This window comes from Polyodon spathula, chromosome 7, assembly GCF_017654505.1.
Source record: "Polyodon spathula isolate WHYD16114869_AA chromosome 7, ASM1765450v1, whole genome shotgun sequence".
NCBI lineage: Eukaryota > Metazoa > Chordata > Actinopteri > Acipenseriformes > Polyodontidae > Polyodon > Polyodon spathula.
Window position 1 is genome coordinate 35,964,401 of NC_054540.1, and position 27,916 is coordinate 35,992,316.

A 27,916-nucleotide genomic window follows, 5' to 3' on the forward strand; every position below is an offset into this window, starting at 1 on the left:
GTAATATTATTAATATTAGTAGTAGTAATATTACCGAATACACATTTTCTTGTTCTGTAACGTAATTATTTAGTTTAAAACAGAAACCTTTAGAAACAGATTACACCGTGTAACATTTTTTTTTTTTTTTTTTTTTGGTTCCTGGGTAGTAAGTGTTATTTCCTAATTGCTTATGCCTCAAAAGTAGTGAAAATGGCTATTATTCCCCACAAACTTTGCTTTTGTGACCAGGACAGTGATATTTTGAAATGTACATATTTTCCAGAACATTCCAGATAGACTCAGTGCTGAGTAAACTTGAAGTAACTTCTAGAACTTTCTAGAACTTTCCAGTAATATAAATAGTAATATAAATACAGGGGCCTTAAGCCCACCAGTTCAGTTTAGCTCCAGCTGCCTAAGTGGATACATATCTGCATTTTTCTGAGATGGCATCAAGAGGCTGCAATGGTGGCATTCCTGATGGGTCTCCAAGGTGGTTTTACCAAGTTTCCCTGCTATCTTTGCCTTTGGGATAGCAGGGACACCAAGGCGCATTACCACAGGCGGGACTGGCCACAGCGGACCAAGTTCTCTGTGGGGAGGAACAACGTCAAGTGGGAGCCACTGGTGGACCCCCGAAAGGTACTGATGCCACCACTGCACATCAAATTGGGCCTTATCAAACAATTTGTCAGAGCTCTAGATAAGGAGTCGGCAGCCTTCAAGTACCTTCAAGACTTCTTCCCTAAGCTGTCTGAGGCAAAGGTCAAAGTCGGTGTCTTCGTCGGACCACAGATAAAGAAGATCCTGGAGTGCAATGAATTCCCCAAGAAGCTCACTAGTAAGGAGAAAGCAGCTTGGAATAGCTTTGTCGCAGTGGTTCGGGGCTTCCTGGGCAATCACAAGGCCGAAAACTATGTGGAGCTGGTTGAGACTCTGGTGAAGAACTACGGCACAATGGGCTGTAGGATGTCCCTCAGAGTCCATATCCTTGATGCTCATCTTGATAAATTCAAGGAGAACATGGGAGTGTACTCGGAGGAGCAAGGCGAGCACTTCCACCAGGATATACTGGACTTTGAACGTCGATACCAAGGACAGTATAACGAGAACATGATGGGAGACTACATTTGGGGGCTGATTCGTGAAAGTGATTTACAGTATACTATTATTCCCCACAAACTTTGCTTTTGTGACCAGGACAGGTACATTTCAAAATATCACTATTTCCAATGAGAAAACGGGCAAATTTGTGTCTTTTCGTTCACATAAAGTCAGAAAAAAACAACATATGAATCCAAAATTTACAGTACAATCGTAAATCTCGAAAAACTATTCACTTCTAAATCATTTGTAGTCATTTTTGTATTACTTTAGTATAAATACATGTTAATTTGGATTCATATGTTGTTTTTTTCTGAATTTATGTGAACGAAAAGACCGTTTTCTCATTGGAAATAGATAAATTTCAAAATATCACAAAAGGTCACAAAAGCAAAGTTTGGTCACAAAAGCAAAGTTTGTGGGGAATAATAGCCATTTTCTATACTTTTGAGGCATAAGCAATTAGGAAATAACACTACCCATGAACAAAAATTGTGTCACATAGTGTTATCATTGTAGTGTTTATTTTATTTGTTTTAGACTTTAGCCTACTTCTGGGGAACAAAAAACTGTGTTACAAAAATTATTTACAGTGTAAAGTAAACTACTGAAATGTGTTTATACTCTGTTACTAAAAAGTAAGTATCATTCTCAGACACTTGATTTACAGTGTATAGGCTTTGGAGGATAGGATTTGGAGGTCAGTGCAGATGTGCCCGGCTGCAAGGAAAAGCCCTATAGACATCATGGTGCTCTGTGTGAATGCCGTGCTCAACTGTTCAACAGATGTGGGACTTCAGCTATTAATAGCATTGTTGAAAAATTATCCCTGACCCCAGCATCCCTCTATTTATATACATTCTTTTTGTAACACGTGTGTTTTTAGTGCATACACGGCTAGTTTCACAGACCCCAATTAGAACTAGTCTTACCCAAGGTAACATTATGTAGTCCAACACTAGTGCTAATCAGTATCTGTGAAACCAGCTGCTAAAGTACAGAATAAAACAGTTCAAATAAACACTCTCATTTTTTCACCATAATAGGTATGTTTAATTTTTAAACATTTGATTGAACTGTGCCTGAATTTAACACTTTCATTGATGAATGATGTTCTTAGTGGAGACGAAGAAGGTGAAATTAAGTTATATAATTAAAAAAGGACCGCCTTTATTGATGAGAACATGACAAAAAAATATGTATTTTGTATATATTTTGGTAGGAACTCTAAACGGTGGAAAAGTAACGGACAAGACCTGGAGGTCCCGCCAGGAGTGAAAGGGTTAAAGCACAACCTTTCAATTAATAGAAGAGCACACCACACCAAGGCACATACTCACAGCAATGGTGACATCATGGTATTACACCACTTTGGCTGTTTTCTTTTTCTCTAAGGACAAATTAATCTGGTCAACAACACCACCTATAGGTGGACAGCAAGAATGCAACTAGGCTCCAGAAATGACCTAATACTTATATTTGTGTTTACAAAATGAACGTAAAAAGTACTTCTGTTAGGCCTATGTTTACTATGAATTTATACACGCCTAAGATTATTTTGAAAAGCTCTAAGGCCATGAGCTCAGATTCACTGCTTCGCAATGGGCGCCTTTCTTCCATCCATGTACAGCACGGGCACATTTGATTAGAAAAGTCGAAATCTGTGTTCTTTATCCTACCTATCTTTAAATTAATCAGAACATCTCTCCACTGTACCAAACTATCAAATCACCTCGTAGTAAGCCACCTGTTGAATCAAAAGTCGATTAGCAATTAAAACAGTCTATTTAAAATACAAATTTTAAAAAAATCAACGGTTTTGGTCAAATTACATGACATGTGTTCGCTACAAGCTTAGTTTTATCTATACGATCCATTTATGTTGTATTTTATAGATATTTAGCACCGCAAATGTGGTTATTAATGCAGTTGTCAGGCCATACACACAGGCACGTTTAATAAGGAAGCGACTGAAATTACCCACATTCACCACAAGGTGGCTCACTTGGTCTAAACATATATTTTACTTGCCTGTTTTCTCAACATTTTGAATACCGTTGTCAAGCAACTGAGGTGGTCGGAGTTGAAAGAGACTTGCTTTCACGCATAACTACAGTCAAACCTGTATTAAGAGACCATACAATTGAGAGTCTAATAGTGGCCAACTGTTCTATTTGTCTATGAGATGCTTTCCTGTAATTATGTATGTCTTGCATACACAATAAAAGCCAGAAGATGTAATATGAACAAAAGCAAGTATGCCATTTAAAATGATATTATTTTATTATCCTTTTAATGGTTTGCCTTTAAGTCTTAAGCCGCTACATCCTAATTATGAAGAACATTCTGTTAAATTAGCGGGAAAGAACACCACAACACGAAACGGACACATTGGAAGCTATCTAGTTCAAATGCAAGTGTGAGAACGAAATGCAAGTTAAAGTCGCATCTGGGGGAAGTGATTAATGGCATTGCTTGCTCTTGTGTTCGAATAATTAAAAAGGTGAAACAGAATCAGCAAGTCAATCAGGACATCAAGGTAAAAAGAAACGACTTTTGTTTAGTAATTAACAGTTTAATTAAGATATTGAATCGGCTCAAAACGCGGTCACGTGAACAAATAAATAAATAAAACTTCAAGCCTTAGTTCTTTCCGTTTCAGAATGCTGTATCTGCGTCTTTCTAGTGAATCATTTTCCAGCAGTTTTTCTGGTACTTACTGTCTTTACAAGTTTAATAATTTTAATTCTGTCATCTAGGGAGGACCTTTTGTTTCTCACTTTTCTCTCTTCCTTTACACGAGAGCGCTGTTGTTTTATTGATTACCGATAAAAGACCAATAAAAAGGTTACCTTATTCCTTTATATTTAGGATGTACCATCTAAGACAATATTTTTCTTATAACAATAGCCCTGTGTACGGGTGCTTAATACAGGTTTGAGTCCGTCACTGGGTTAGAGGGTTGTGGTTGCTGGTCGCGTTAAACAGGTGGTCTCGTAATACAATTAAATAAAAGCACACATATAATTTGGGGGAATTTAAAGTGGTCACTTAGAGCAGGTGGTCGCTAAATAAAGGTGGTTTCATTAGCAGGTTTGACTGTAACTCCCTATGCTAAACTTTGTAACGCGTCTGTCTTCCATCGTCCAACCGTTATTTAAATCCGGTGAGTATGGATGTAAGTATGTGATGTGGATGTGGTCGGTTACTTCAATTTGAAATCACCTTTAACAAGTGAAAAGTTTGCTTTGGTTCATCATAGTACCGTAAAGGAATAGCAAAGTGTAGTGTGGTGACTTGGTAAATTGTACAGGTGAACGTGGTAAAGTATTGACAAATGACACGAAGTTAAGTATGCAGCGATCAGGCATCAATGTAATGACCTGACCCTGCTACTCAACACCTGATTTGTGAGCACACCTACAAACTGGATAAAAAGGATCATATGAAACACACACTGCAAGGATCATTGGAATAGATGGATCTGGTTCCACCTGTTGTGGAGCAGGGGTTCTCAAACCTTTAGGGACCCCTTTTAAAAAAAAAAAAAAAACTGTGCTGCTGCAGTGAACGTAAATGCTGAAGTATAATGCTGTCTAAGGATCTCGAGGCCTTTCTCTCAGTCAAAGACCACTCTGTACAATAAAGTCAAAGAAACACCTCAAATGCAATATGTTTTATATCTGTTTTCTCTGTACATTAAATATGCATGTTGTTTAACAGTAGAGAAGTTTCTAGAATGTCCTGGAGATGCCCCAGGCTAGCCTTGCAGACCCCTGGACCCCAGTTTGAGAAGTGCTGAATAAACATGTAATTGGTAAGGTCTTGGATATGTAAAACACATTATTATTATTATTATTATTATTATTATTATTATTATTATTATTATTAATAATAATTTAACAATGTAGAAATTACAGAACAAATAAGGGACATATTGGAAAGGAACATGAGAACAAAGAATAAGAAATACAATAGACATTACCTGGGGATCATACATTACATTCAGATTGCATTGATTAAGGAGGTGAATAGCATGAAGTAATTGTAAACGGTTTAACCTTATTGAACAAGGAGGTAGTGTGTTGTCAAATCACATGACTGTGGCTGAAAAAGACTTGCAAACAGGGAGATGCAACTTCTATCAATTACAGAATACAATTCAGGGACAGCGGTTGCATAACTAAACCAGTCACTTGAGGGCCAGCATTTATTCACAGAAAGTCAGGTGCAATGTGTCGCCCATCCAAAAGTCTATCGTCTCCCCTTTCACTTGTTAGAGTGTCGGCAGGATGGTGGGAGCGGGAGAAGAGGACACACGTGTTTAGGTAGGTAGGCAATACATGAAACCAGAAAACACATTACATTATTCCTGCCCACATAGACTGCTGTTATAATCCAATACATAAACCACAAAATTGCATTACAAATAATGGTTTAGCCTCATCACCAATACGGTGCCTTTTGTAAAAAAAAGAAAAAAAACGTCTTTAACACATTTTTAAAAAAAGCAGCTGTCAGGCAAAGCTTTTGTCTATGCGAGCCAAAAACAATTAAAAAACTACAACAGGCCTCGTTCCGAGTCTATTGAATGGAATGACGTGGGCTAGTGGCGCTCAGCTACGAGACCACTGGAGACAGATCTTTTAAAATGTTCTCACTGAAAGTTATTGTCTCTGTTTTTTTTTTTAAACTCTGCCTGGTTTTTGCTAGCGGTTCTTTAGAGCGGCTTCACAGACCACACCATCAGAGGTAACAGGAAGTAGCTTGTGAAGAGGTCGATCGATACGTCTGCTCGCGGGCTGTGTATATGAATCAGTCAGTGAGCGAACGTGAGTTTAGGTTCCCTTTCAATTCAAAGATGGCCACCAAAACCCTGTTTATGGGATATATGCCTGCTTATTGGTATGTGTCACTGATCTCTTACTATCAAAGCTGCCGATAGGCCCCCTTCCCCTGATGACCTCCTTGGTCCTGCCTACCGAGGGGATAAAACCTCACACAGGGAAGGCTCCGACCTCTTTTTGCTTCTCAAGCTGGTAAGGTAAGATCATCTTTGTTGCATTGAGCCCTCATTTATTACTTAAAAGTGCTGCGCTGAGTCTGCTGCTAGTTCCCTTGCACTTTGTGCTGAAAGCTGACTTACCGCTTTCATTAGTTCCTAAGTCGTAGCCTTTTTTCTTTTTCAATGAACTGTACTTTCAGCAGCCTGCTCGCTTACGTTGCAGGCAGCTGTGGCTTTACTGTCTGTCGTCTGTCGCATGGCGATAGGCCCCCTGTGTTACGCACCCCCGCTGTGAGTACTATGCGTCTCCCTCAGCACGCTGTACGACCCAGCGATGACAGTCAGGGCTAGGTTCCATGCCTGTTAGGCCCGTGGGACTAACATCGCATAGGAAGATAGGCATACCCTTCAGCCCTCCAAGGAGGGGTCTCCTGCAGCATCTGCACTGCTTTTCAGCCCCGGGTGCTCGCCATTCGCCTGGAGAGAGTTGCACAGGGGCGTTCTACGTCTCCTGTAGCAAGTCCTTCCCAGACACGCCCCTTGATGCTGTCACAGGGCTCCTCTGGGGGGGGGTTCCTTGTGCTCAGGCGTTCGTGCACCCGCAGCCGCTCCCCGTCGCCTAAGGCGAAACGGGTGAAGAAGTCTCTGCAGGCGAAGGACATTATGTACATGAAGGCCCAGATTTCTCGCATTATGGAGCTTCTGGAAAGGCAGCAGACCTCAGCGGCTCTGGCCGCGGCCCCACTTGAGGCTCCCACCCCCAGTACCGCTGAGGGTCACTGTACCGCCCCCTGGCCTCCCCATGGGAGAACAGAGCAAGCAGGAAGAACAGGCGCTGTGCTTTCCATCGTGGACTCGTGGGGGTGTCCACATTCCCGGCGGAAATGGATATCGAGGCAGAGCCCGAGTTCCAGGCCAAAGAGGTCCATAGTTCCGAGGTGTCCTTGGTCACCGCTGTCAGGGTCAGTGTCCACGCTCATGGGGCTCACGGCAATATAACTGCAGGTCCCCTGGGCCGCAGCGGCAGAGTCACATCGCTCTGTTTTTCGTCCTCATGACGTGGCTCCTCAGCCACAGCCCTTCCCCTTGCCCTTGCTGGGCAAGCGCGCTGTTCATCTCGTACAACCCACCTCTCACGGGAGGGGTTCTACTCGAGCTATTTTCTGGTACCGAAGAAGGACGGTGACTTTTTTGCCCCATCCTGGACCTGTGGTTAATCAACCGTTTTTTGAAACAGAGGAGGTTCCAAATGCTGACTCATCATCACATACTCCAGTCTGTACGGCCAGGTGACTGGTTTACCACGGTGGACTTGCAGGACGCGTATTTTCACGTCCCCATTCGTCCACAGAACAGGAAATACCTCCGCTTCGCCTTTCAAGGCAGAGTTTACGAGTTTTCTATGCTGCTGTTTGGCCTCTACCTGGCTCCCTGTACATTCTCAAAGTACATAGATGCTATCCTGGCCCCCTTGCGGCTGCAAGGGGTCAGAGTCATGAACTACCTCGACGACTGATTGATCTGTTCCTAGTCGCGAGAGGGAGCGGTGTATTCTCATGTGGAAAACTCTACCAGTATGTTTTTTGTTTTTTTTTTCTTCACCAGTCTGTTCCTGGCAAGGCCATTCCACACTTAAGTTAGGTGTAAATTAAAATATTGCGTTATTTTAACGATCTCGCCAGGGGGTTAATTAGCTCAATTTAATAACTAGGAACACTATTGGAAGAGTGTTGGTTTTCTAAGAAATGTAGTTCCTTTTCATGCATGTATTATAGGGTCATTTTACCTTAAACATTATTTACTCTGTGGCTGATTTAAACAGTCCCTATCCACTTCTAAGAGGATCCTTCATTATTTAATTTAACCTACTAGGTCACTAACAGCTCTGGGCAGCTCAATTCAGTAACTAATCCCTTAAAGTAAACAAGGAATTGAGCGGCTGTTCAGGCAGCTTCTTATTAAAATAGATTTGAGAGTGACTCGAGTATCATGAGGAGAAAACTGACAATATGGATGAGCAGATCCAGCCTGTCAGTACATTTTAAACCTTTGTTTTGTGCACCTAATTACAAAAATAAGAAGAATAATTTCCATTTGTGAGACACATACCTGTATGCCTCTTGTACCTAAAGGGTTAAGGACTTGTTAGAGCAAGGTCCTGGACTGGAGTTAACGATTCAAAAGTGAGTTCCTGCTGCAATATGTGTGTGAGAGTATATAGCAGATAGTGTTTGGTATGTGATTACAACATTTATCACACAAGTGTAGATGGCCGAGTAACTCCCAAGAGTTGGTTAAAGTTAATATCACATACTGATTCATGCCATATGCTTTTTAAAAAATGTTTTATACAACACTGCTTTTTCAGGAGGGGGAAGGGGTATTAATTAGGACATCTTAATGATTACCAACATGTTATCACATTCTCCACAGCAAGCGATAACATGATTTATCACATCAATCCTTTTTAAAATCTTCAAAAACTAAACAAAACATCAAGAATGTTTACGAAGATCATGTGGGGGTTTTAGCAACATATTTATGCCTAAAATATTTGAATGTGTCCTCTATGACTGATAAAAATGATAAAGTATCTAAATGGGATGTGAATGATAAAGCAGTAAAAATGCTGTCTTTGAAGTGTGCTGTGTTTCAGTTCTATATTGCTGCGGTGATGGAATGATTTCTGAAAGCACTATTAACACACTATACTCGTTAGGTGCTCCTGACACCTCAGAGCATCAAGACACAGCTGTGGGAGGAGTCAGGAACCAGCTCATAAAGTCTTATTGTTGGGCAGAGGTCCCATGATGAGGAAGATACAGTAAGCCCTGTTCACACCCCAGCGTGGCTGGTTACCCCACAGGTTCAGTTAAGAGCTCCTACATGCACCTTGGCTGTTCCTTACCTTCGCAGTTTGATTTATGTTGAGTTTTACACTTAGCATGTTGGTAAATGGTTTGTGAATATGCCCCTATGTTATTTATAAAGGACATTACAGAGCTTCAACAGGTACAGTTTCCACTGAAACATCTTTAGCTTCTATTATTATCTTGAGTGTGTATATTTCTCATAAGGGTGTACAGACGAGGTCAGACAATGTATACTTAGTCTTTTTTTTTTTTTTTTTTTTTTTGCAGATATCCCAAGTTTACCAAAAGTTATAAATGTATTTATAGGAAAAGCTCGCTGGGCTCAAGAACCTATTTCACTCACCCAGGACGCAAACTTGCACGTCTTTCCTGACTACACAAGCAAGCACTTACCACAAATCCATAGCTCTGTACTTGAAACATTGCATGTCCTGAAAAATGCTGGCTAAAAAGCAAACAAAGAACACACATAGTAAAACAGGCAAGGAATTAAATATCATGGAAACGTCAACGATAGAAAATATCCCGCTAAACTGCAACGACTTGACATAAGTATATTCTTTTAGGGGAAGAATCTGCAGTGTCTTCCTATGACACTGTTAGAAGTAAATGTCAGTAAGAAACATGAGCCGCTCCAGAATAAAGATAAATATATCAGACAGCACCTTCCACTGTCAGACCGCGGTGCTGAACAACTTGAAATGTACAGAGTGAGAGACATGTTCCCCAGCTGAGAACAGGTCCGACTGTATCCCAGGATTCCATACACCAGTGCACAGAGATCAATGGGATTCAAGCTCTGACAGATATCTCTGGTAAGATGTCTAAGTGCTGCCTGCCTGTTGTATATCATTAGTCTGAGCCGGTGACAAACCCAGACAACTAGACAGACTCTGAATCAAAGCAATATGGGAACGTATACTTCCCTTATGCCTGACCAGTAAATGAAACAGACCTTCCAAAGAAAAATGAAAGCACTAAGTAGAGTTTTTTGGCAGTTGTATGCAGTTCCATGTGTTTTTTGGGGACTGACACAGGGAAAAAAAGGAGTAAGCAGCCCGAGGTCTAGTTATTCCAGCTGTTTGAATGTTTTTTTGAATACTTTTAACACCTACAGTGCCAAAAGAAAGTCTACACCCCCTTGAACTTTTTTTACATTTTGTTGTGTCAGTGCCGCATTTAAATGAGGATTTTTTTCCCACTTATCTACACACCATACTCCACACTGTTAAGAGGAAAAAAGGTTTTTATTAAGAAAAATTATATATTAAAAATACAAAACTGAAAGATCCATAATTGGATAAGTCTCCACCCCCCTGAATTAACACTTGGTGGAAGCACCTCTGGCGGCAATTACAGCTGTGAGTCTGTTGGGATAGGTCTCTACCAACTTTGCACACCTAGATTTGGTAATATTTGTCCATTCTTCTTTACAAAACTGTTCAAGCTCTGTCAAGTTCCTTGGGGAGCATTGATGGACAGCAATCTTCAAGTCATGTCACACATTTTCGATTGGCTTTAGGTCAGGGCTCTGACTGGGCCACTCATGGACATTTACCTTTCTGTTCCATAACCACTCCAGTGTAACTTTGACTGTGTGCTTTGGGTCGTTGTCATGCTAAAAGGTGAACGTCCGTCACAGTTTCAGCTTTCTTGCAGAGGGCAGCAGGTTTTCCTCAAGGACTTCTCTGTACTTTGCTCCATTCATTTTCCCTTCTATCCTGACAAGTGCCCCAGTCCCTGCCAATGAGAAACATCCCCGTAACATGATGCTGCCATCACCATGCTTCACAGTAGGGATGGTGTTCTTTGGGTGATGTGCTGTGTTGGGTTTGTACCAAACATAACGCTTTGTATTTAGGCCAAAAATTTCCATTTTAGTTTCGTCAGACCACAAACTGTTTGCCACATGGCTACAGAATCTCCTGGGTGTTTTGTTGCATACTTCAAACGAGATCCAAGGTGGGCTTTCTTGAGTAATGGCTTCCTTCTTGCCATCCTACCATACAGGCCAGATTTGTGGAGTGCTTGGGATATTGTTGTCACATGCACACTTTGTCATAAAAGCCGTTAGCTCTTGCAAAGTTGCCGTTGGCCTCTTGGTAGCCTCTCTGATCAGTCTCCTTGCTCGGTCATCCAGTTTGGAGGGACAGCCTGATCTAGGCAGGGGCTTGGTGGTGCCATACACCTTCCACTTCTTAGTAATCATCTTGACCGTGCTCCAAGGGATATTCAGGGCTTTTGATATTTTTTTATACCCATCCCCTGATCTGTGCCTTTCAACAACTTTGTCCCGGAGTTCTTTTGAAAGCACCTTGGTGCTCATGGTTGAGTCTTTGCTTTGAAATGCACTGCCCAGCAGAGGGAACCTACAGGAACTGCAGAATTTATCCTGAAATCATGTGAATTGCTACAATTTAACACAGGTGGAGGCCACTTAACTTGGTGTATGATTTTGAAGGTGATTGGTTATACCTGAGCTAATTTAGGATTGCTATTACAAGGGGGGTGGCCACTTATCCAGCCAAGCTATTTCAGTTCTTATTTTTTATTAATTTTCTACAAATTTCTAGAATATTTTTTTTTACTTGGAGGTTGTGGGGTAGGATGTGTAGATAAATGAAAATAAAAACTATTTTAATGCATTTTAATTCCAGGCTATACGGCAACAAAAGGTGAAAAATTTGAAAGGGTGTGTAGACATTCTATAGGCACTGATCCTGGTATATTGGAAGGTATGCGGCAAGCACAAAACCAAGTTTGTGACGCACAGAAAAAGGATTGTAAAAGGACTGCGTTAACTCCGCGCACACCACCATTCCAGCACTGACAACAAACAGGCAACAATGGGAAACGTGGGTAGCCTGCAGCGTGTCCGTCGACATGTGGATGTGAATGATGCAAGACAAACCCAGAAACAGCAACCCTGACATAGGCAAATATATGCTGAAAGGGTGCACCAGCCTCGGCACACATATGAGGAGCTCAGCAATGAGCAAATCATGTCCAGGTATCGTCTCGACTCATCTATGCCACATGCTGCATGATGACCTGGCTAGAACAAACCTGCGCAGTCATGCCTTGTTTGAGTAATTGGTAGTGTCTGTCTGTATGTATATCCTGGCTACCGGGACCTTCCAGAAGGTAGCAGGTGATACAGTGGGGATCACCCAGTCAGCCATGTTCACCACCTTGACCGTTTCATAACCACGTTGCTGCGACGTGCTGAGGAACGTATTAAACTCCCTAGTACCAATGCAAACAGTGAGGAGATAATGCAGGGTTTTTATGAGGTTGCGCACCTGCCGCATGTGGTAGGTGCAATTGACTGCACCCATATTGCTATCCGGGTACCTGTTCCCGTTGTCGTATTCTATCAGGATTCCAGTTGTATTCAGAATAGTGGGAAATTTGAATAGCTATTCCATGCCATGTAAACAGGGTATTCCGAATGAATTTGTCAGTATTCTGGATACCAGTATTCCGAAAACGTGATACCGAATACCAACTTAGTATTAGGATACTATCTGAATACTAGCCCTTCTGGACACCTTATTCAGAAAAAAACTTTTTTTTATTTTCTAGACACACGAGTCATCGTTTTATAATCTATAATATATAAGATGATGGCTTGTGTGCCCAACAAAGCCTTTGCAAAAACTGTGCACAAATATATTAGTACTTGTATATGACCCCAAACTGGTTGCCGATTGTGCAATATCTTCCTATTTTTTTTTTAAAGACTTTTAGTAGATCAACAGTCAATACCAGGATATATATATATAATTTATTTATTATCCTCTTTTACGAGTGAGACCCAGCCAAGCAGGTAGCAGCAAGTTATTCGGACAACAAGAACAATACACAGTAAAATACTATTAAGACACAGGCAAATCACATTTAAAACAATAATCAAAACACACAAAAGTAGTCAATTATTTAAAACAATTACAACTCTCAGTCACAAAATCATGCAGTTTACTCTTAAATTTCAATAAAGTTATCTGGGTCTGCAGCTTTAGTTTGGACTGGAACTCATTCCAGGACCATGGGGCATAATAAGCAAAGGATCCTTAACCAGCCTGTATACGCGCATTTTAAAATGCAAAAAAGAATGCGATCTGAGGCTATGGTTACAATGGGAAACTATAAGGTATTCATTTAAATAAGTATATTCATATAATTTACATCGAATAGCCTTATATACCAGAATATACCAGTGCTTCAACCTGCGTAAAGCCAAAGAAGTCCAACTTACCAAATTGTATAATATACATTGATGAGTATTAAATCTTGTATTTGTAATGTACCTCAATGCTGCATGATATAGCGAGTCCAGTTTACCTAAAGTTGATGGTGATGCAAGCCTATATAGTGCATCATCATAGTCAATTTGCAGCAAAAACATACAAGCAATAAGCCTCTTTTTTTTTTCCATAACTTATATAACATGTGCATATCATAGTGACGTTTATAGTGTATTCCCATGCCCAACAGACGAGAGTGGAAACATATACTCACCTCTGTCCAGCACACTGCCTTCCTTCTTTTCCTTTAATATGGTCCTATTAGCATATTGTAATGCATCGGTAAATAGAAACATGAGATGCAAACGTAGGTGGACATTCAATATGCACATAACGCAATCAAATTTGAATTGGACAAAAGCTCTAATTCGTCTGAATATATCAATATCTGCGCCATAATTGCGATGCGCTAGTTCCAGTAACTGCGAACTGCTAGTTCCACTCTGGAGTTGGGTACAATAGTACAAACGTGCAATAGTACAGAACCCCAACCCCCTAGATGGGCGGATCAGTTATGTGTTTTATCACAGTATTGATATGATGGACAGCAGTAGTGAGCTTACATATACAGTAATATGTGTTCTTCACTGCTCCACAGGCATATCGGCATCCAAAGTGTACCATCAAAGTATGGAAATGTAGATTGAAAGAAGGATGAAGAGGGGAGAGGGGTCCTGCCTGTTATCTTTGCTGTGTGTTGTCACACATCTGTAAATTAATTGTATAAATGCGTCATACATCTCGTGGCCCATTGCTTTATCTGGCTATTCCATAGGTTGCTGTGCATTACGGGTGAGGGGTGGGCAGCTGTAGTTAACGTTTTCCTAAAGTCAGACCGGTGATACGATCAACCAATCAAAGACCTGTATTTTCTCTGCAGCAGTCCAATCATAAGTTAGCTGAGGTGGGACAAACAATTCTGTTAACTGTAATTTCTGGCCGTATTTATGCAGCTGTCCATTTTGCTGAAAGTCGGTGTTGCTAATTGTACAGAGACTGTTCATTTATTGAGAAATCATAGTATGCTACAATTAACATTTTAGGAGCGTATTTAGAATTAATTATAATTCTTAGAAAAAAATGGCATAATGAAAAAAATCCATTCCGCCGACACTCAAAACCTTACAAACTGGGCTTAATCATGTTGTTCAAATGGATGAGTAGAATGAATAACATAACACATTTCTGTGTATTGTTTATGTAAAAATGCTCAATTGATGTTTACTTTGCAGGTGAATGACCTTGTTACATTTACAAATCAGAGAGTGTGTTACCTCTGTAGACTTTGTCATGGCACGACTTATAAAAAATTTTTAAAAAATCATTCAGAAAAAAAGACAGTATCCAAAGCACTTTTTTAAAAATTTTACTTAAAAAAAAATACAGCTATGTCAGATCAGCCGGCCTTTAAGAAACCTATATAGTATTTTCTTGTGATACAATACTGTCCGTACTCAATAAAACAGTGGTGATATCAGTACATTAATTTGAAAACTCGGTGCCTCGCTATGAAGCCAATTGTGTTCTTGGTCCATATGTATGTGTGCCATATATATTGTGTGGGCTCATCTGCTGTTGTCCATCATTCTGCATTTTCGCTTGGCTGTTGTGTGCAGTTGCTATATTGGTAGTGAATGCACAGACGGTTTTGCGAGGCACAAACAGATTTGCGAATTGCTCAAAAAACTGCTATATTCCAATGTCTCGCAACTGCTTTGTGCCATTTTGGAATATCTCTCATTTTGTGCCAAAGCACTATTTTTTTGCGAGGCACAAATTTAGCGAGGGGATTGCGCGAAGATCGAACATCGGGCCCTATATCTTTATTCCATTCAAACAGATACAACAAATATGATGTCAGCACTGAGAAACATATACACTCATATCAATTAACCATCAAGACGATACATATTACACCTGGTGTTGCCAGCAGTCAGGGTATTTCCTGAACAGCTGAAGGTTAATTTGAAGTGGTTGAATATGATCAGTACTTTATAACTGGACTTGAGATATAGGTCTAGGCCTGGCAAGGATGTTGTTATTCTAATGAGGGGTTGGAAATGTTTATTTTTTTGGTTATTATTATAACACTTGAGCTCTACAAATACTATATAACAGATTGGAACGTATGTTTATACTTGGATATACAATGTTTTGTATGAAAATGCAATTACTGCTTTGGTTCTGTATTCTTGATCAATTTAATGAGCAACTGTAGCAGGGCGGTAGGGAAGCCCTGTGGTTTTAATGTATTGTTTGTTTATTTTTAGAACGGGGTCTCCCCATCCGCCCCTATGTTATTTTGTATTGGTATATTATGATGTATGATTGTATTTGTTATTGTTTTGACGGCATAGGCGTGTTATGATTTATTTATGTATTTAAATATGACGGCGAGAGCCGTGTTTTTTTTATGACGTCGAGAAGCCGTGAGTTTGTTTTGTTTGCAGCGTTGTTGGGTGGCACCATTCACATTTAAAGTCCTCCTGCAGAAGGTGGTCATCTCCGAAGGTTAATTAATTGGTTAAGTTGTTGATTGGGAGATGACCACCTAGATAAAAACCTTGCTGTTTCCCCTGTTCGAGGTGGGTGTTCAGAGGAGGAACGAGAACAAGCGAGCGAGGAACGAGAGAAATTTAAAATACCAAACAGGATCAGTGAAAGCGATCTGCTCAGCCTGATCTGTGTGTTTGTGGTTTGTTTTTGTTTACCAGTTTTATTTTTGTGCTCTGTGAGTGTTTATTTTTGTTAAAACATTTTATTTATTTTTATTCTTTAATAAACAGCGCCTTAAGCGTCTTTTGAACAACAGTACTACCTCTATGTGTTTGGTTCCTGCATCTGGCCTGATGTCATCGCAACACCAGCCTGTCACACATGGTGTCCAGCATGGGCTCACCAGCGCCTCCTAGACGCAGGCCAGAAGAGGTACTGCAGAAAGAGTACTGCGCTTTTTCTTTTTTTTGTATTATTTCATGTGGAGTGAGGAAGAAGACCATGAAAGGAATAAGGAGGAGCTGGAGGAAGCAGCAACAGCAGCTGCAGAGGGACGTCAGCTGGGTCTATGTCCTGGACGAGTGGTGCACTGGTTGTGGGGAGTTTGGGCACATAGTGGCCATCTGCCCCTCCCAATATCCAGGAGAGGTGTTGGCTGCCCAAATGAGCCAGGACCAGGCACCTGGAGAGCCCAGAGAGCTGCCATCCTCAAACAAAAGCAGAGGTGAAAAGAAGGAGGCAGAGAGGAAGGAAAGAGCGGTATAGAGGGGACAAGGACCTGGAGTGGGAGGAGCCCAAATGTCCTGCGCCAGAGTGAGAGGAACCCGAACATCCTGTGCCTGCGTAGGAGGAGCCTGAACGTCCACAGCCCAATTGGGGGGGTCGGTGCGTCCACAGCCCAAGAGCAGGGAGTTGGTGCGTCCACAACCCAAGAGGGGGGAGTCTATCCGTCCACAGCCCAAGAGGGGAGAGTCGGTGCGTCCACAACCCAAGAAGGGGGATTTGGTGCGTCCACAACCCAAGAAGGGGAAGTCGGTGAGTCCGCAACCCAAGAAGGGGAAGTCGTGCGTCCACAGCCCAAGAAGGTGGAGTCGGTGTGTCCACAACCCAAGAGGGGGAAGGCTGAACATCCACAGACCAGGTACCCACCAGCAGAGGGAGAATACCTGCTGGTTCCGCCTCCACCACTGTGGGAGGACTGCTTGTCGCTCCCACCTCTACCAGCAGAGGGAGAATACCTGCTGGTTCCATCTCCACCACCATGGGAGGATTGATTGCCACTCCCACCTCAACCAGCAGAGGGAGAATACCTGCGGATTCCACCTCCACCACCATGGGAGGACTGCTCGTCGCTCCCACCTCCACCAGCAGAGGGCGCATGCCTGCTGGTTCCCCCACTGCAGCCAGAAGGGGGGGAGCCCCTGCCGCCTTCGCAGCCAGAAAGGGAGGAGCCCCTGCCGCCTCCACCTGGAGCAGAGCAGCAGGAGCTGCCTTTGTCTCCACCATCATCACCACCTGGAGCAGAGCAGCAGGAACTGCCTTTGTTTCCACTCCCACCAAAGGAGTGAGCAGTAGGAGTTGCCTCTCCCTTCATCATTGGATGGACCAGGGCAGGATGCTGCCAGACCTCAGCAGCCCCTGCATAGGTTGCTGAGGGGAGCACGGGGGAAAACTGCCAGGTGGCAGCGGCTGCGAAGAGGGCCAACCCCAGCACCACCACTAGTCCTGGGGTCGCTGCGGGCTCTGCTTCGCCTGGGGTGGCTGCGGGCTCTGCTTCAGCTGGGGTCGCTGTGGGCTCTGCTTCGCCTAGGGTAGCTGCCTGCTGTGCTTCGCCTGGGGTCGCTGTGAGTCCTACCAGGCAGTAGGAAATACTGTGACTGGAGCCCCATAAAGGGGAACTGCCAGCCATGAAGAAGGGGAGGGAGGTCAGGAGACCATCTCCCCCAGCTGCACTTTCGCGGCAGGAAGTACTGTGGCCGGAGCACCAAAAATGGGAGCTGCTGGCCATGAAGGGGGGGGGAGGAGGTCAGGAGACCATCTCTCCCAGCCGCACTTTTGTGGCAGGGGACAGTGTGGCTGAAGCCCCTGACGAGAGAGCTGCCAGCCACGAAGGAATGATAAAAATTTAGATAAAAACTCTGTTGTTTCCCCTGTTTGAGGTGGGTGTTCAGAGGTGGAACAAGAGAGAACATCGAGTGAGTGAGGGAGGGAGGAGCATGAGAGAAATTTAAAATACCAAACAGGATCAGTGAAAGCGATCTGCCCAGCCTGACCTGTGTGCTTGTGTGTTCGTGATTTGTTTTTGTTTACCTGTTTTATTTTTGTGCTCTGTGAGCATTTATTTTTGTTAAAACATTTTATTTATTTTTGTTCTTTAATAAATGGCGCCGCAAGCGTCTTTTGAACTGCAGAACTGCAGACTCTGTGTGTTTGACGTCATCGCAAAGCCAGCCTGTCACACCAATGTTAGCTTTTTTCTTTTTGTATATCTAAAACTATTGGTATTAAAATGTCCAGTACAACTATCTTACAAGACAACTTGTAAGGCAGCGCTTTATTTAGTAGGTTGTAAAACAGTTCTGAGCCTGACTCCCAATATATATCATACAGCCTGCATTCCTTGTTGGCTTTTGAAGCTGCTTAAAGTTGCTTAAAATGTGACTGTGTTTGCAACCATTCTACTGCTCCAAAGTTGAGTTATTATAATTGTCGGTTTTTAACTTGTCTGCAGAATCCTAAGTGCAGTGCACCAAACAGACTCCCTCATTCCATTTCAATGTGTCTTTTCAATTGTGCTAGCCCCACCTACTCTACATATATATATAGTGAGAGAAAGTAGGCAGGCTGATGAAGTTCTTACCACTCATTGCTATAGCAACATTATGGTTTTAATTCACGGGGCGTGAGCTGGGGGGTAGGGATAGGTCAGAAGAAGCAGAAGGGAGCGGTAAGTAGAACAAAGTGCTGGCTAGAAAGGACCGGACCTAGGGTAGAAGAGCAGGCGAGGGCCACTCTAGTAGCAGACCAGCGAAGCTGGACATAGAAGCTAGGATAGAAGGTGGTCACTGACTGAGGGCAGCGATGCCGACACAACCCAGGGGCGAAGGACCCAGCAACCGAAACCGGATAGAAGGATGGTCACTGACTGAGGGGAGCGATGCCGACACGAGTCCAGGGGCGAAGGACCCAGGAACCGAAGACAGAATACAGAAAGTGTTCACTGACAGATGGCGGCGATGCCGACATGAACCCAGGGGCGAAGGACCCGGCAACTGAAGACAGGATACAGAAAGTGGTCACTGATTGAGGGCGGTGATGCCGACACAAGCCCAGGGCCGAAGGACCTAGCAACCGAAAACACATATGAGGGTTATGACTCGGGGAGCCGCCCCTCAGAAGAAGACGGTCCCGGAAGACCGGGACACGAAATCAGATAGAGCGGGAGAGGTACCCAGCATCTGAGACTTCTGTAAAGGGGCGCTCGTTAGACCCACAATTAACCGAGACTTCATGCTGCCTGGGACCTGAGATAAGAACAAGTCATAGAGGTTAGTATGGCACTCGAGCATGAGTAGCCACATCCCGAACTGAGACAGAGTATAGAACAGAGCCTTGAGTGAGGCAAGATAAGCGCAGGAGCTGCGAAAGAACAGAGTGTGGCCAGGGATCCGCACTGACTCACATGGTGAGAACCCCCCTGAAAGTCAAGAGAGGCAGAAGCCTGCCCTGAGGTCGGGGAAGTGAGATCACTTGCCCCCCAAAAGGATGGACCCCTGGCTCCTCACCAAATCTCCCACAACGTGAGACAAACAAAAGACAGCACATGCCAGCGCATAACAAACAAAAGACTAGAAGGACAAATGGGATAAACAGGAGGATGGTTAGTAATTTAGTGGAATATTACTATGTGTATACCTGCTGCTCAGTGGAGAGGAAAAAACCCCTTGAGGCTGATTAGGGGAAAACCTCTAGTAGCCCCGGCAGATAGGTAGCCCCCACTCTGGGCATGCTAGCATTTTTAGGAGCAGCAACTATATCAGGGAAGGATGAACGAATGTAGGAATCCACTGCAGAGAAGGACCAGCTCCCCCACATTCGTGATCAGGCTGGGGGGAAGGGGAGAGTCGAGGAGGGAGGCCTGCTCTGGAGGCGAGGGTAGAGAGGAGGGAGGCGAGGGTGGAGAGGAGGGAGGTCTGCTCGGAGGCAAGGGTGGAGTCGAGGAGTGAGGCCTGCTCGGAGGCGAGGGTGGAGAGGAGGGAGCCATGCAAGGAGGCGAGGAGGGAGGCCTGCTCTGGGGGTGAGGGTAGAGAGGAGGGAGCCATGAGAGGAGGCAAGGAGGGAGGCCTGCTCTGGAGGAGAGGGTGGAGAGGAGGGAGGTCTGCTTGGAGGCGAGGGTGGAGAGGAGGGAGGTCTGCTTGGAGGCGAGGGTGGAGTCGAGAGGTAGGCCTGCTCGGAGGCGAGGGTGGAGTCGAGGAGGGAGGCCTACTTCTAACATTTGAGAGGCTGAGCGGAGATATTAATAGGAGTGCTGAGGAAGTGCCCTGTATTTTGATTAGATGGGGACTAGTGTTAGCCTTGATTGTGGGAATACTGCCACGATCTGTGTATTGGAGGAAGGCTGGAGCATTGTAGGCTCTGGAGAAGTGCAGTTGCAGATTTAAACAGTAAACTAGAGCGACTTTTGCAGCTGCAGTAGTGAGCTGATCTGAAGAGGGAGTGGAGATCTGCTGTAGTGAGGAGCGATTAACAGTAGAGGGCGGGATCTGCTGAACAGACCAGAGGTCTGAGGAAGAAAACAATGGAGTGCTGTCAGTAGTGTGCAGAGGCCCAGCTGTGAGAGCAGAGATCTGCAATAGAGAACGGAGGACTACCATCGGTAGAGTACGGTGGTCTGCTGCAGAGAGTAGGGATCTGCTGAATGCAGTAGATATTGGTCTTTCAGTGTTAAGGCAGATTTACATGGAGCCAGAGATGGGGCTGCTTTTGGGCAGAGATGAAGATTGCAGAGATCTGAGACTGCTGCAGAACCAGAGAGGATGAAGAATGTGTTGCTCCGAGGCATCTGCAAAACCTATTGATTGGTCAGGAGCAGTTTGTTGTCTATTGGGGATAGGAGGACATTGACTGGAACTTTGATAAATCGTAGGACATGGTTCCATGACTGACTAGCGGCTCGCATTGATGAAATGATGACTTTGATGAAGCTGGTCGGATTAGAGGAGCAGCGCCAGATGAGGAAACATGAATCTGGGAACATGAATAAGTCACAAGAATAGATGCAGGGAAGCAGGAAGTTACTATGATGGTAGATACTGAGCATCTCAAAAACAGCTGAGTAAGGTTGCTTCATGACCAGGTCCTTGAAGAGGGGAAGAGTTGAAATTGGAGAATGTCAGTTGCTACAAAAGGTTGAGGAGGAGGGGAACTCCTGCGAATCTCTCGGAGTGACAGCAAACTGCAGGAATGTATAGAAAAGCTGGACCGTGCGAGCTTCACAGTGATAGCAAACCAGCTTAGAGACTGTATAAAATTTGTGGTGTTATACTGCCATCTAGTGGTTATGATTAGAATTAACCATTGGCTTGAGTGAAGCCGGGTAGAATATATTTGGTTATTGTAATTAAAATCCTTGTCGGTGTAGAACAACAATTGCGTATTCTTTTAGATTTGAATATCTTCGGTACATGTTTTAGGACAGTTAGTCATGTATAAAATACATTAACACAGTGTTAGATGTCACAATTTGGCGAGTTGAACGAGCCCTCGCAGGTTATGAAAGCGCAGCAGCAAGCCAGAAGATTGCAGTACTGAGGCACGGAGCTCGCAGTGCCGGATGAAGCTGCCTGGTCACCATGGCGACTTACCACTCCCCGCAGTCACGCAATGAGGGCGTTGCCGTGGTAGCCACGGACTGAGAGGCGCCGGTGGAAAAGTTGCAGAACAGCAGTGTTGTTGGAGCTTGTTGTGACCAGGCTCTGGGAGCAGAGGAGGGGCGCTTGATTGCAAGCGATGAGTAAAGAAATGTTCAGCTGACAGATCTTTGTGCTGGATTAAAAAGAGGAATTATGGCAAGGCAAACGCTGACGACGGGAATGTCGATGTCTTGTTGAAGGAGCTTTAGAGGTTTTAGTGGAGGGCCAGTCTGTCTAATAAAGACACAGACGAGTTGAGAAATGAAGCTGCAGTTTGGACGGTGCTGTTGCTGGGCTGGAGGCTGGAAAGAGCAGGAAAGACTAACGCTGGAGCTCCAGCAGCCGAATGGAGAAGCTGAATGATGAGAAGCAGCACCGGAATAGGTAGGAAAATATTTGATAATATCTTGGGAGCGCTGCGCAGAGAACTGGCCTCCAGTGAAAGGTAACGAAGTGTAGATTAGCGGTGAAGCATGAAAAGACGACGTCTGAGCTTTTGCTACAAAAACGAAACACTAGACAGCGAAGGTGCAAGTGATCAGGGCTTAAATAGAAAATAGGTACTAATTGACAGGAAATTGGAAGCCCCCTGCTGCACGCCTCTTGAACTACGCAGACTAAAATTTCAGCTTTAATGAGAGACTAAGGTACAGCCAACAACCAGATCTTCAGACTACATGTGGGATTCAATAGGGTCCTAATACCTGCTGTACAGGAATGTGTGGTGAAAATAAAGTCTAATGTAAAATGCAATGTCCAAACTAAGTTTACACTTCAGGCGTTCCTCCCAGGTATTGTATCACACATACACACACACACACACACACACACACACACACACACACACACACACACACACATCCTTGTATCAGAGGTTCTCTCTGGCATCACCTGACCTTTCATTAGATACAATGTGTTGTATGTTTTGCCCATGTTCTACCTGTAAATGTACATGTGGCACTCTTCCACAAAGACTTGGTCCATTTAACTGCTTACCTCACAAGCTTCAGACAATTCCAAACTGTTGACGATAGGAACCACAAAAATATTCTTCACCGCAATAGAAGTGTAACCATCCACCATGGCCATTTAGAGCTGTTATACATACCAGCTTTTTACAACCAGGGTGCCAGCAATTAATGCTCCATCATGTACAAACATGCACTTCAAAGGCTCTAACCAGTTATATAGGTGGTGAAACTTAAAGTTGTTTTTGTTTTTACGTATCCTGACGATTAAAAACAACTAAGCATAACCCCTTGTATTGTATACAGCTGTAGCGGACAGTCAGCGGACATCAAGCCATTTGGGACAAAGGTAAACTATATGTCCTGTTGTAAACTCTAACCCTTTTCTTTTACTGCAGAAGCATTAACCAGATGACAACTCTGAAGCATGCAGAATTTGACTGCTGAAGGATTTGTTAGAACCAAGTTTCCAAGACTTTTCAAATAAGGGAGCGTAAAAAACTTGTCATTTTAAATGTTTTGGGAATATAGTACCGCTTTGTGGCCCCCAATGGTTTTGTAGTTACTTTCTAGTTTCTGTGAGTCACTTTGGATAAAGGCCTCTGCTAAATTAATAATAATAATAATAATAATAATAATAATAATAATAATAATAATGGGATCACTGGTATAAAGTATAATGCCAGCAGATGACTATGTGCTTCCCAAAGAGAAGAAAATAGACTAGACAGTGTAGTAAAGGAAGAATGTTACTACTAATACAGTGAACTTTTTTTCTGATTTGATTATAACGCTATAACGCTTTTATAAGTCTCTGGACTGTTTTAAAATTAATGTCCTCAATTTACATTTAACTTTAATGTAAATATGAAAACACAATTTTTGCCCAGATAAAGGCACATGAAATACATTAAAACAGACACAGGCACTACTAAAATAAAAATGAATCATATGTACTTTGGCCTAAGTGGTGGAGTTTCACTAAATAGGGGCACCGGGAGAAAATCTCCAAATTGTGCTCAAGTTGTGTATGTATACACACACACACACAATAACATATTTAGAATTTAATATCATTGTGAAAATCACAGAATACTTCTAACACTATTATAAGCAAGTGATTTTTGTTCAAACGAAATACTGTAGCTACGCTCAATCGTGAATTATAAAAGCACGTTTAAAAGGGTTGTTCCTATAACATTAATAAAGAAAAAACATACATGTAATGTATGTTTTAAAAGTACCTTAATAAATGTATGTTGTAATACTATTGATGCATTTAGGAGTGAAACTGTTTATTAATATTAAAGTAACGTGATATGAATAAACACAAAAATATATATTTTTTAAAAATGCTCTCGCTAAAGTATCTCCGACCTTCCTGTTATAAATTATTAAATATATGTAACCACCATTTCGGAGATAAAATGTATGACGAAATAAAATATGTAAAGTTCAAAAAAATAATAATAATAATCAAATGTTCCCTGGAAGGTAAACGGTTAAGGGTAAAGTGAACTGAATTGTAAGAACTTGGTTTCCAGGGGAACTATTCTTACAGTTCCAGCTGAGCTTGGAAAAACCAACAGGCTTTGAGGGGAGGGAGGAACACATGTACATTTCAAAACATACCATGTTCTAAAGTTCCTTATAAAAACATGTATATGACTTGAGTATAAAATATACGGTTTGTATCTGGATATGATTGTATAATACAACCTTAAAGTGTTTACAATATATTATTTAGTTACTGTGTTGGATGTTGACCCCCCCGCCGTGCCGCGGTGCTAGCGGCCCTGCCAAGTCAGTTTGAAAAGATCAGACAAAGGCAGCAGGAAGCCCCTTAGCTTGGCAATGCGTGCAAGCTGAGCACAAATGCAAAGCGAAACGTTTTTGCTTTTTGTGATTGTACTAGGAAGATAAGCTCGAACTGGCCGATTTTTTATATTAAGGGGATTGTAAAGTGCTTTTTCGAAAATGTACGACCGTTTGGATCCCCGGGGAGAACGAGAATGGGCACCAGAAACCGAAGTGGAAAGTGCGGTCTGATCGCCAGTGTGAGTGTTTTTTTCTTTTTGTGAGGATTGCATTGGAACTACCGTTTTTGGGGCTTTTTGCATTTGAATCTTACTGCGCAACCCAGACGGATCACGTGGTACGTGGAATTGGTCGAATTGCACATATATATGGATAGTCTATGAAAAAAGAAACGGTAAAAATTATATGAAAAAATAGTATTTTTCTTGGATTATAAAGGGGCGAGTCTGAGAAGCGGTTGGCTTAATAAAAAAACAAATACGAAGCATTTTTTTATGAATATTTAAAATGGAGACGCACATTTCATGCCTCTTCCCGGAGATTCTAGCTATGATCTTCAGTTACTTGGATGTCAGGGACAAAGGCAGGGTTGCTCAGGTCTGTACGGCTTGGAGGGACGCTGCTTACCACAAGTCGGTCTGGCGAGGGGTGGAAGCGAAGTTGCATTTAAGGAGGGCCAACCCTTCCCTGTTCCCGAGCCTACAGGCCCGCGGAATCCGGAGAGTGCAGATTCTCAGCCTGCGGCGCAGCCTGAGCTACGTGATCCAGGGGATGCCAAATATCGAGAGCCTAAACCTCAGTGGCTGCTACAACTTAACCGACAACGGCCTTGGACACGCTTTTGTACAGGAAATCCCGTCTCTGCGCGTCCTTAACCTCAGCCTGTGCAAGCAGATCACGGACTCCAGCCTCGGCAGGATCGCCCAATATCTGAAGAGCTTGGAAGTTCTGGAGCTTGGGGGCTGTAGCAATATCACCAACACGGGGCTGCTGCTGATAGCGTGGGGCTTGCACAGACTCAAGAGCCTCAACCTGCGCAGCTGCAGGCACGTCTCCGACGTTGGCATCGGTCACCTGGCTGGCATGACCCGGAGCGCGGCCGAGGGCTGCCTGAACTTGGAATACCTGACGCTGCAGGACTGCCAGAAGTTGACAGACCTGTCACTCAAGCACATCTCTAAAGGCCTGGCCAAGCTCAAAGTGCTCAACCTGAGCTTCTGTGGTGGCATATCGGACGCGGGCATGATCCACCTGTCCCACATGACCAGCCTCTGGAGCCTCAACTTGAGGTCCTGCGACAACATCAGTGACACTGGCATCATGCACCTGGCCATGGGCACGCTCAGGCTATCCGGGCTGGACGTCTCCTTCTGCGACAAGATCGGCGACCAAAGCTTGGCGTACATCGCCCAGGGTTTGTACCAGCTCAAATCTTTGTCTCTGTGCTCCTGTCACATCAGTGACGATGGGATCAACAGGATGGTGCGGCAGATGCACGAACTGAGAACCCTAAACATCGGCCAGTGTGTTCGGATCACAGACAAAGGGCTTGAGCTCATTGCCGACCATTTAACGCAGCTCACTGGCATAGACCTTTATGGATGTACAAAAATCACTAAAAGGGGGCTAGAGAGGATAACGCAGCTCCCCTGCCTTAAAGTTTTGAACCTGGGACTCTGGCAGATGACAGAGAGCGAAAAAGTGAGGTGAAATTTGTAAGATGGGAAGAGGGGAGGGGGGTAAACACTCAAATAATGATCTCCTATTGGTCGGACTTCAAGTTGGAAGGAGTTAAAATTGAATTCCATTGTAAAACTTCAAAACTGTGACTTATTTTCCAACACTGCAAATTCAAAACAGTTTTTTAATGGTTTTTATTCTATGCCTGTAATTTAAACACAGAAAAGATGGCCATCATTTCTTCGGTAATCCATTGTTTTAAACTTTTAAAAAAATCTTATTTGAAGCCATTTTATTGTTTAAAATCCCACAAATGTAATATTTCTGAAAACAAACATTTTAGGCTACCTCGTTTGTTTTGTTTTTTTCTTGTTTTGTTTTTTGAACCCTGGAATTTCTTTTAGAAAAAGACTGACTAATGAAATTGTGCCTAGACTGAAAGAAATCCCTTCCCCCACGGTCTGTCGCTACAGACTTAGAAAAAAAATATCAAACTACCTTTTGCTTTTGTTCTTCCCTTTTATATATAGTTGTTTTAATCGAACTAGTTCTGTTTCGAAGCACATAACATAGATTTAAAAACGAAAAAAGTGTATGCAAAACTAAAACAAATCCCATGACTGAATTTGGTTACAAGCCTGTTTTTTTTGTTTTAGCACAACCACAGGCCACGAAGCCTTTAATGAATTCTTTGAATGATAAGGGATCCCTTCAGCTGATCCCTTTTTCTGTCGCATATATAAGCAGATTTTATAATTAAAAGCTGTAATTCAGAGCACCATACTTCAAATTGAAGTGACTTTTTTTTTTTTTTTTTTTTTTTAAATGGCCCATTTTAAGTCCGTTGTTTCTTGCTTGCCGGGTGGTTGCACTTGTCAACAGTACGGTCTCGCATTATTTAGAAACCAGTTGGTTTCTTATTTAATAATAATAATAATAATAATAATAATAATAATAATAATAAAAAGCTGGATTCGTCTAGGCCGTGTTTTGGTTAAAACAAAATGGGGTGAAAAGATGATTTAACTGAAGAAGAAATTATTGATCTGTGTAGGCTAGTAACAAGCAAATGCCTGCCAGGCTTCTGTACTGATGTTAATACATGCAACAACTAAGTCCTGCTGACCAGCTACTGATGGAATTGTACTGTAATGTGAATTTTGTATTTAAAAAAAAAAAAAAAAAAAAAAAAAAAAAAAAAAAACTTAAATCTAAAAACTGAAATACAAAATTAAATCGTTTTATATTCTTACAGTAAACCTTAAATCTGATATTTATATAATAAAGACGGGAAATATGAAGTATGTTTTGGAGAAAAAAAAAACACTTGTGTTGATTCTTTTATTTTTCATTTTTAGGCTAATTGAGTCCAGTGATATTACTTTGTTACACTCAGGTATAGGGGAGGTGGAGGTGCGGGTTGTACTTTATTTCTAACGTGTATTTTAAATATAAATGTAACACTGTGGTGCTGGAAAACGCTCATTGGCATTTTGGTTTGATTAGGTAAAGTTTCCAGTAATTTTTTTAAGGCAACTTGAAAAGATTTTAAATACTTTGAAGTTAAGTCAAAATACAATTTAGTAAAATGGTATATGCTTATTTAGTAGCAGGTACAATGTTTGCTTGTGTACATTAACAATTGAGAATGGCCACATGCTATGTAGATTTATACAGCAGTCAGATATTTTATTTTTGTACAAAATAAATGTATAGTTGAAGCTAAATTTAATCCAGTCAGGACTGTGAAAGCATAACAGCATGGGGTATG

At 42.6% G+C, this 27,916-nt stretch overlaps 2 protein-coding genes across 2 annotated transcripts in view; one reads left to right on the plus strand and one right to left on the minus strand.

Annotated features, from left to right (window-relative positions):
• Positions 1-27,916, minus strand: part of LOC121318596 (protein Wnt-5b-like) — a 101,736-nt gene that overhangs the window by 27,676 nt on the left and 46,144 nt on the right. The gene's annotated exons all lie outside the window — the stretch shown is intronic.
• Positions 24,466-27,564, plus strand: LOC121318595 (F-box/LRR-repeat protein 14). Its single transcript, XM_041255439.1, has one exon. It carries the CDS (start codon positions 24,973-24,975, stop codon positions 26,173-26,175), a length of 1,203 nt encoding a protein of 400 aa, XP_041111373.1. The 5' UTR covers positions 24,466-24,972; the 3' UTR covers positions 26,176-27,564.

Bases quoted from the DNA above. Each gene is read 5' to 3' on its own strand.
- LOC121318595 (XM_041255439.1), top strand. From the start codon at position 24,973: ATGGAGACGCACATTTCATGCCTCTTCCCGGAGATTCTAGCTATGATC.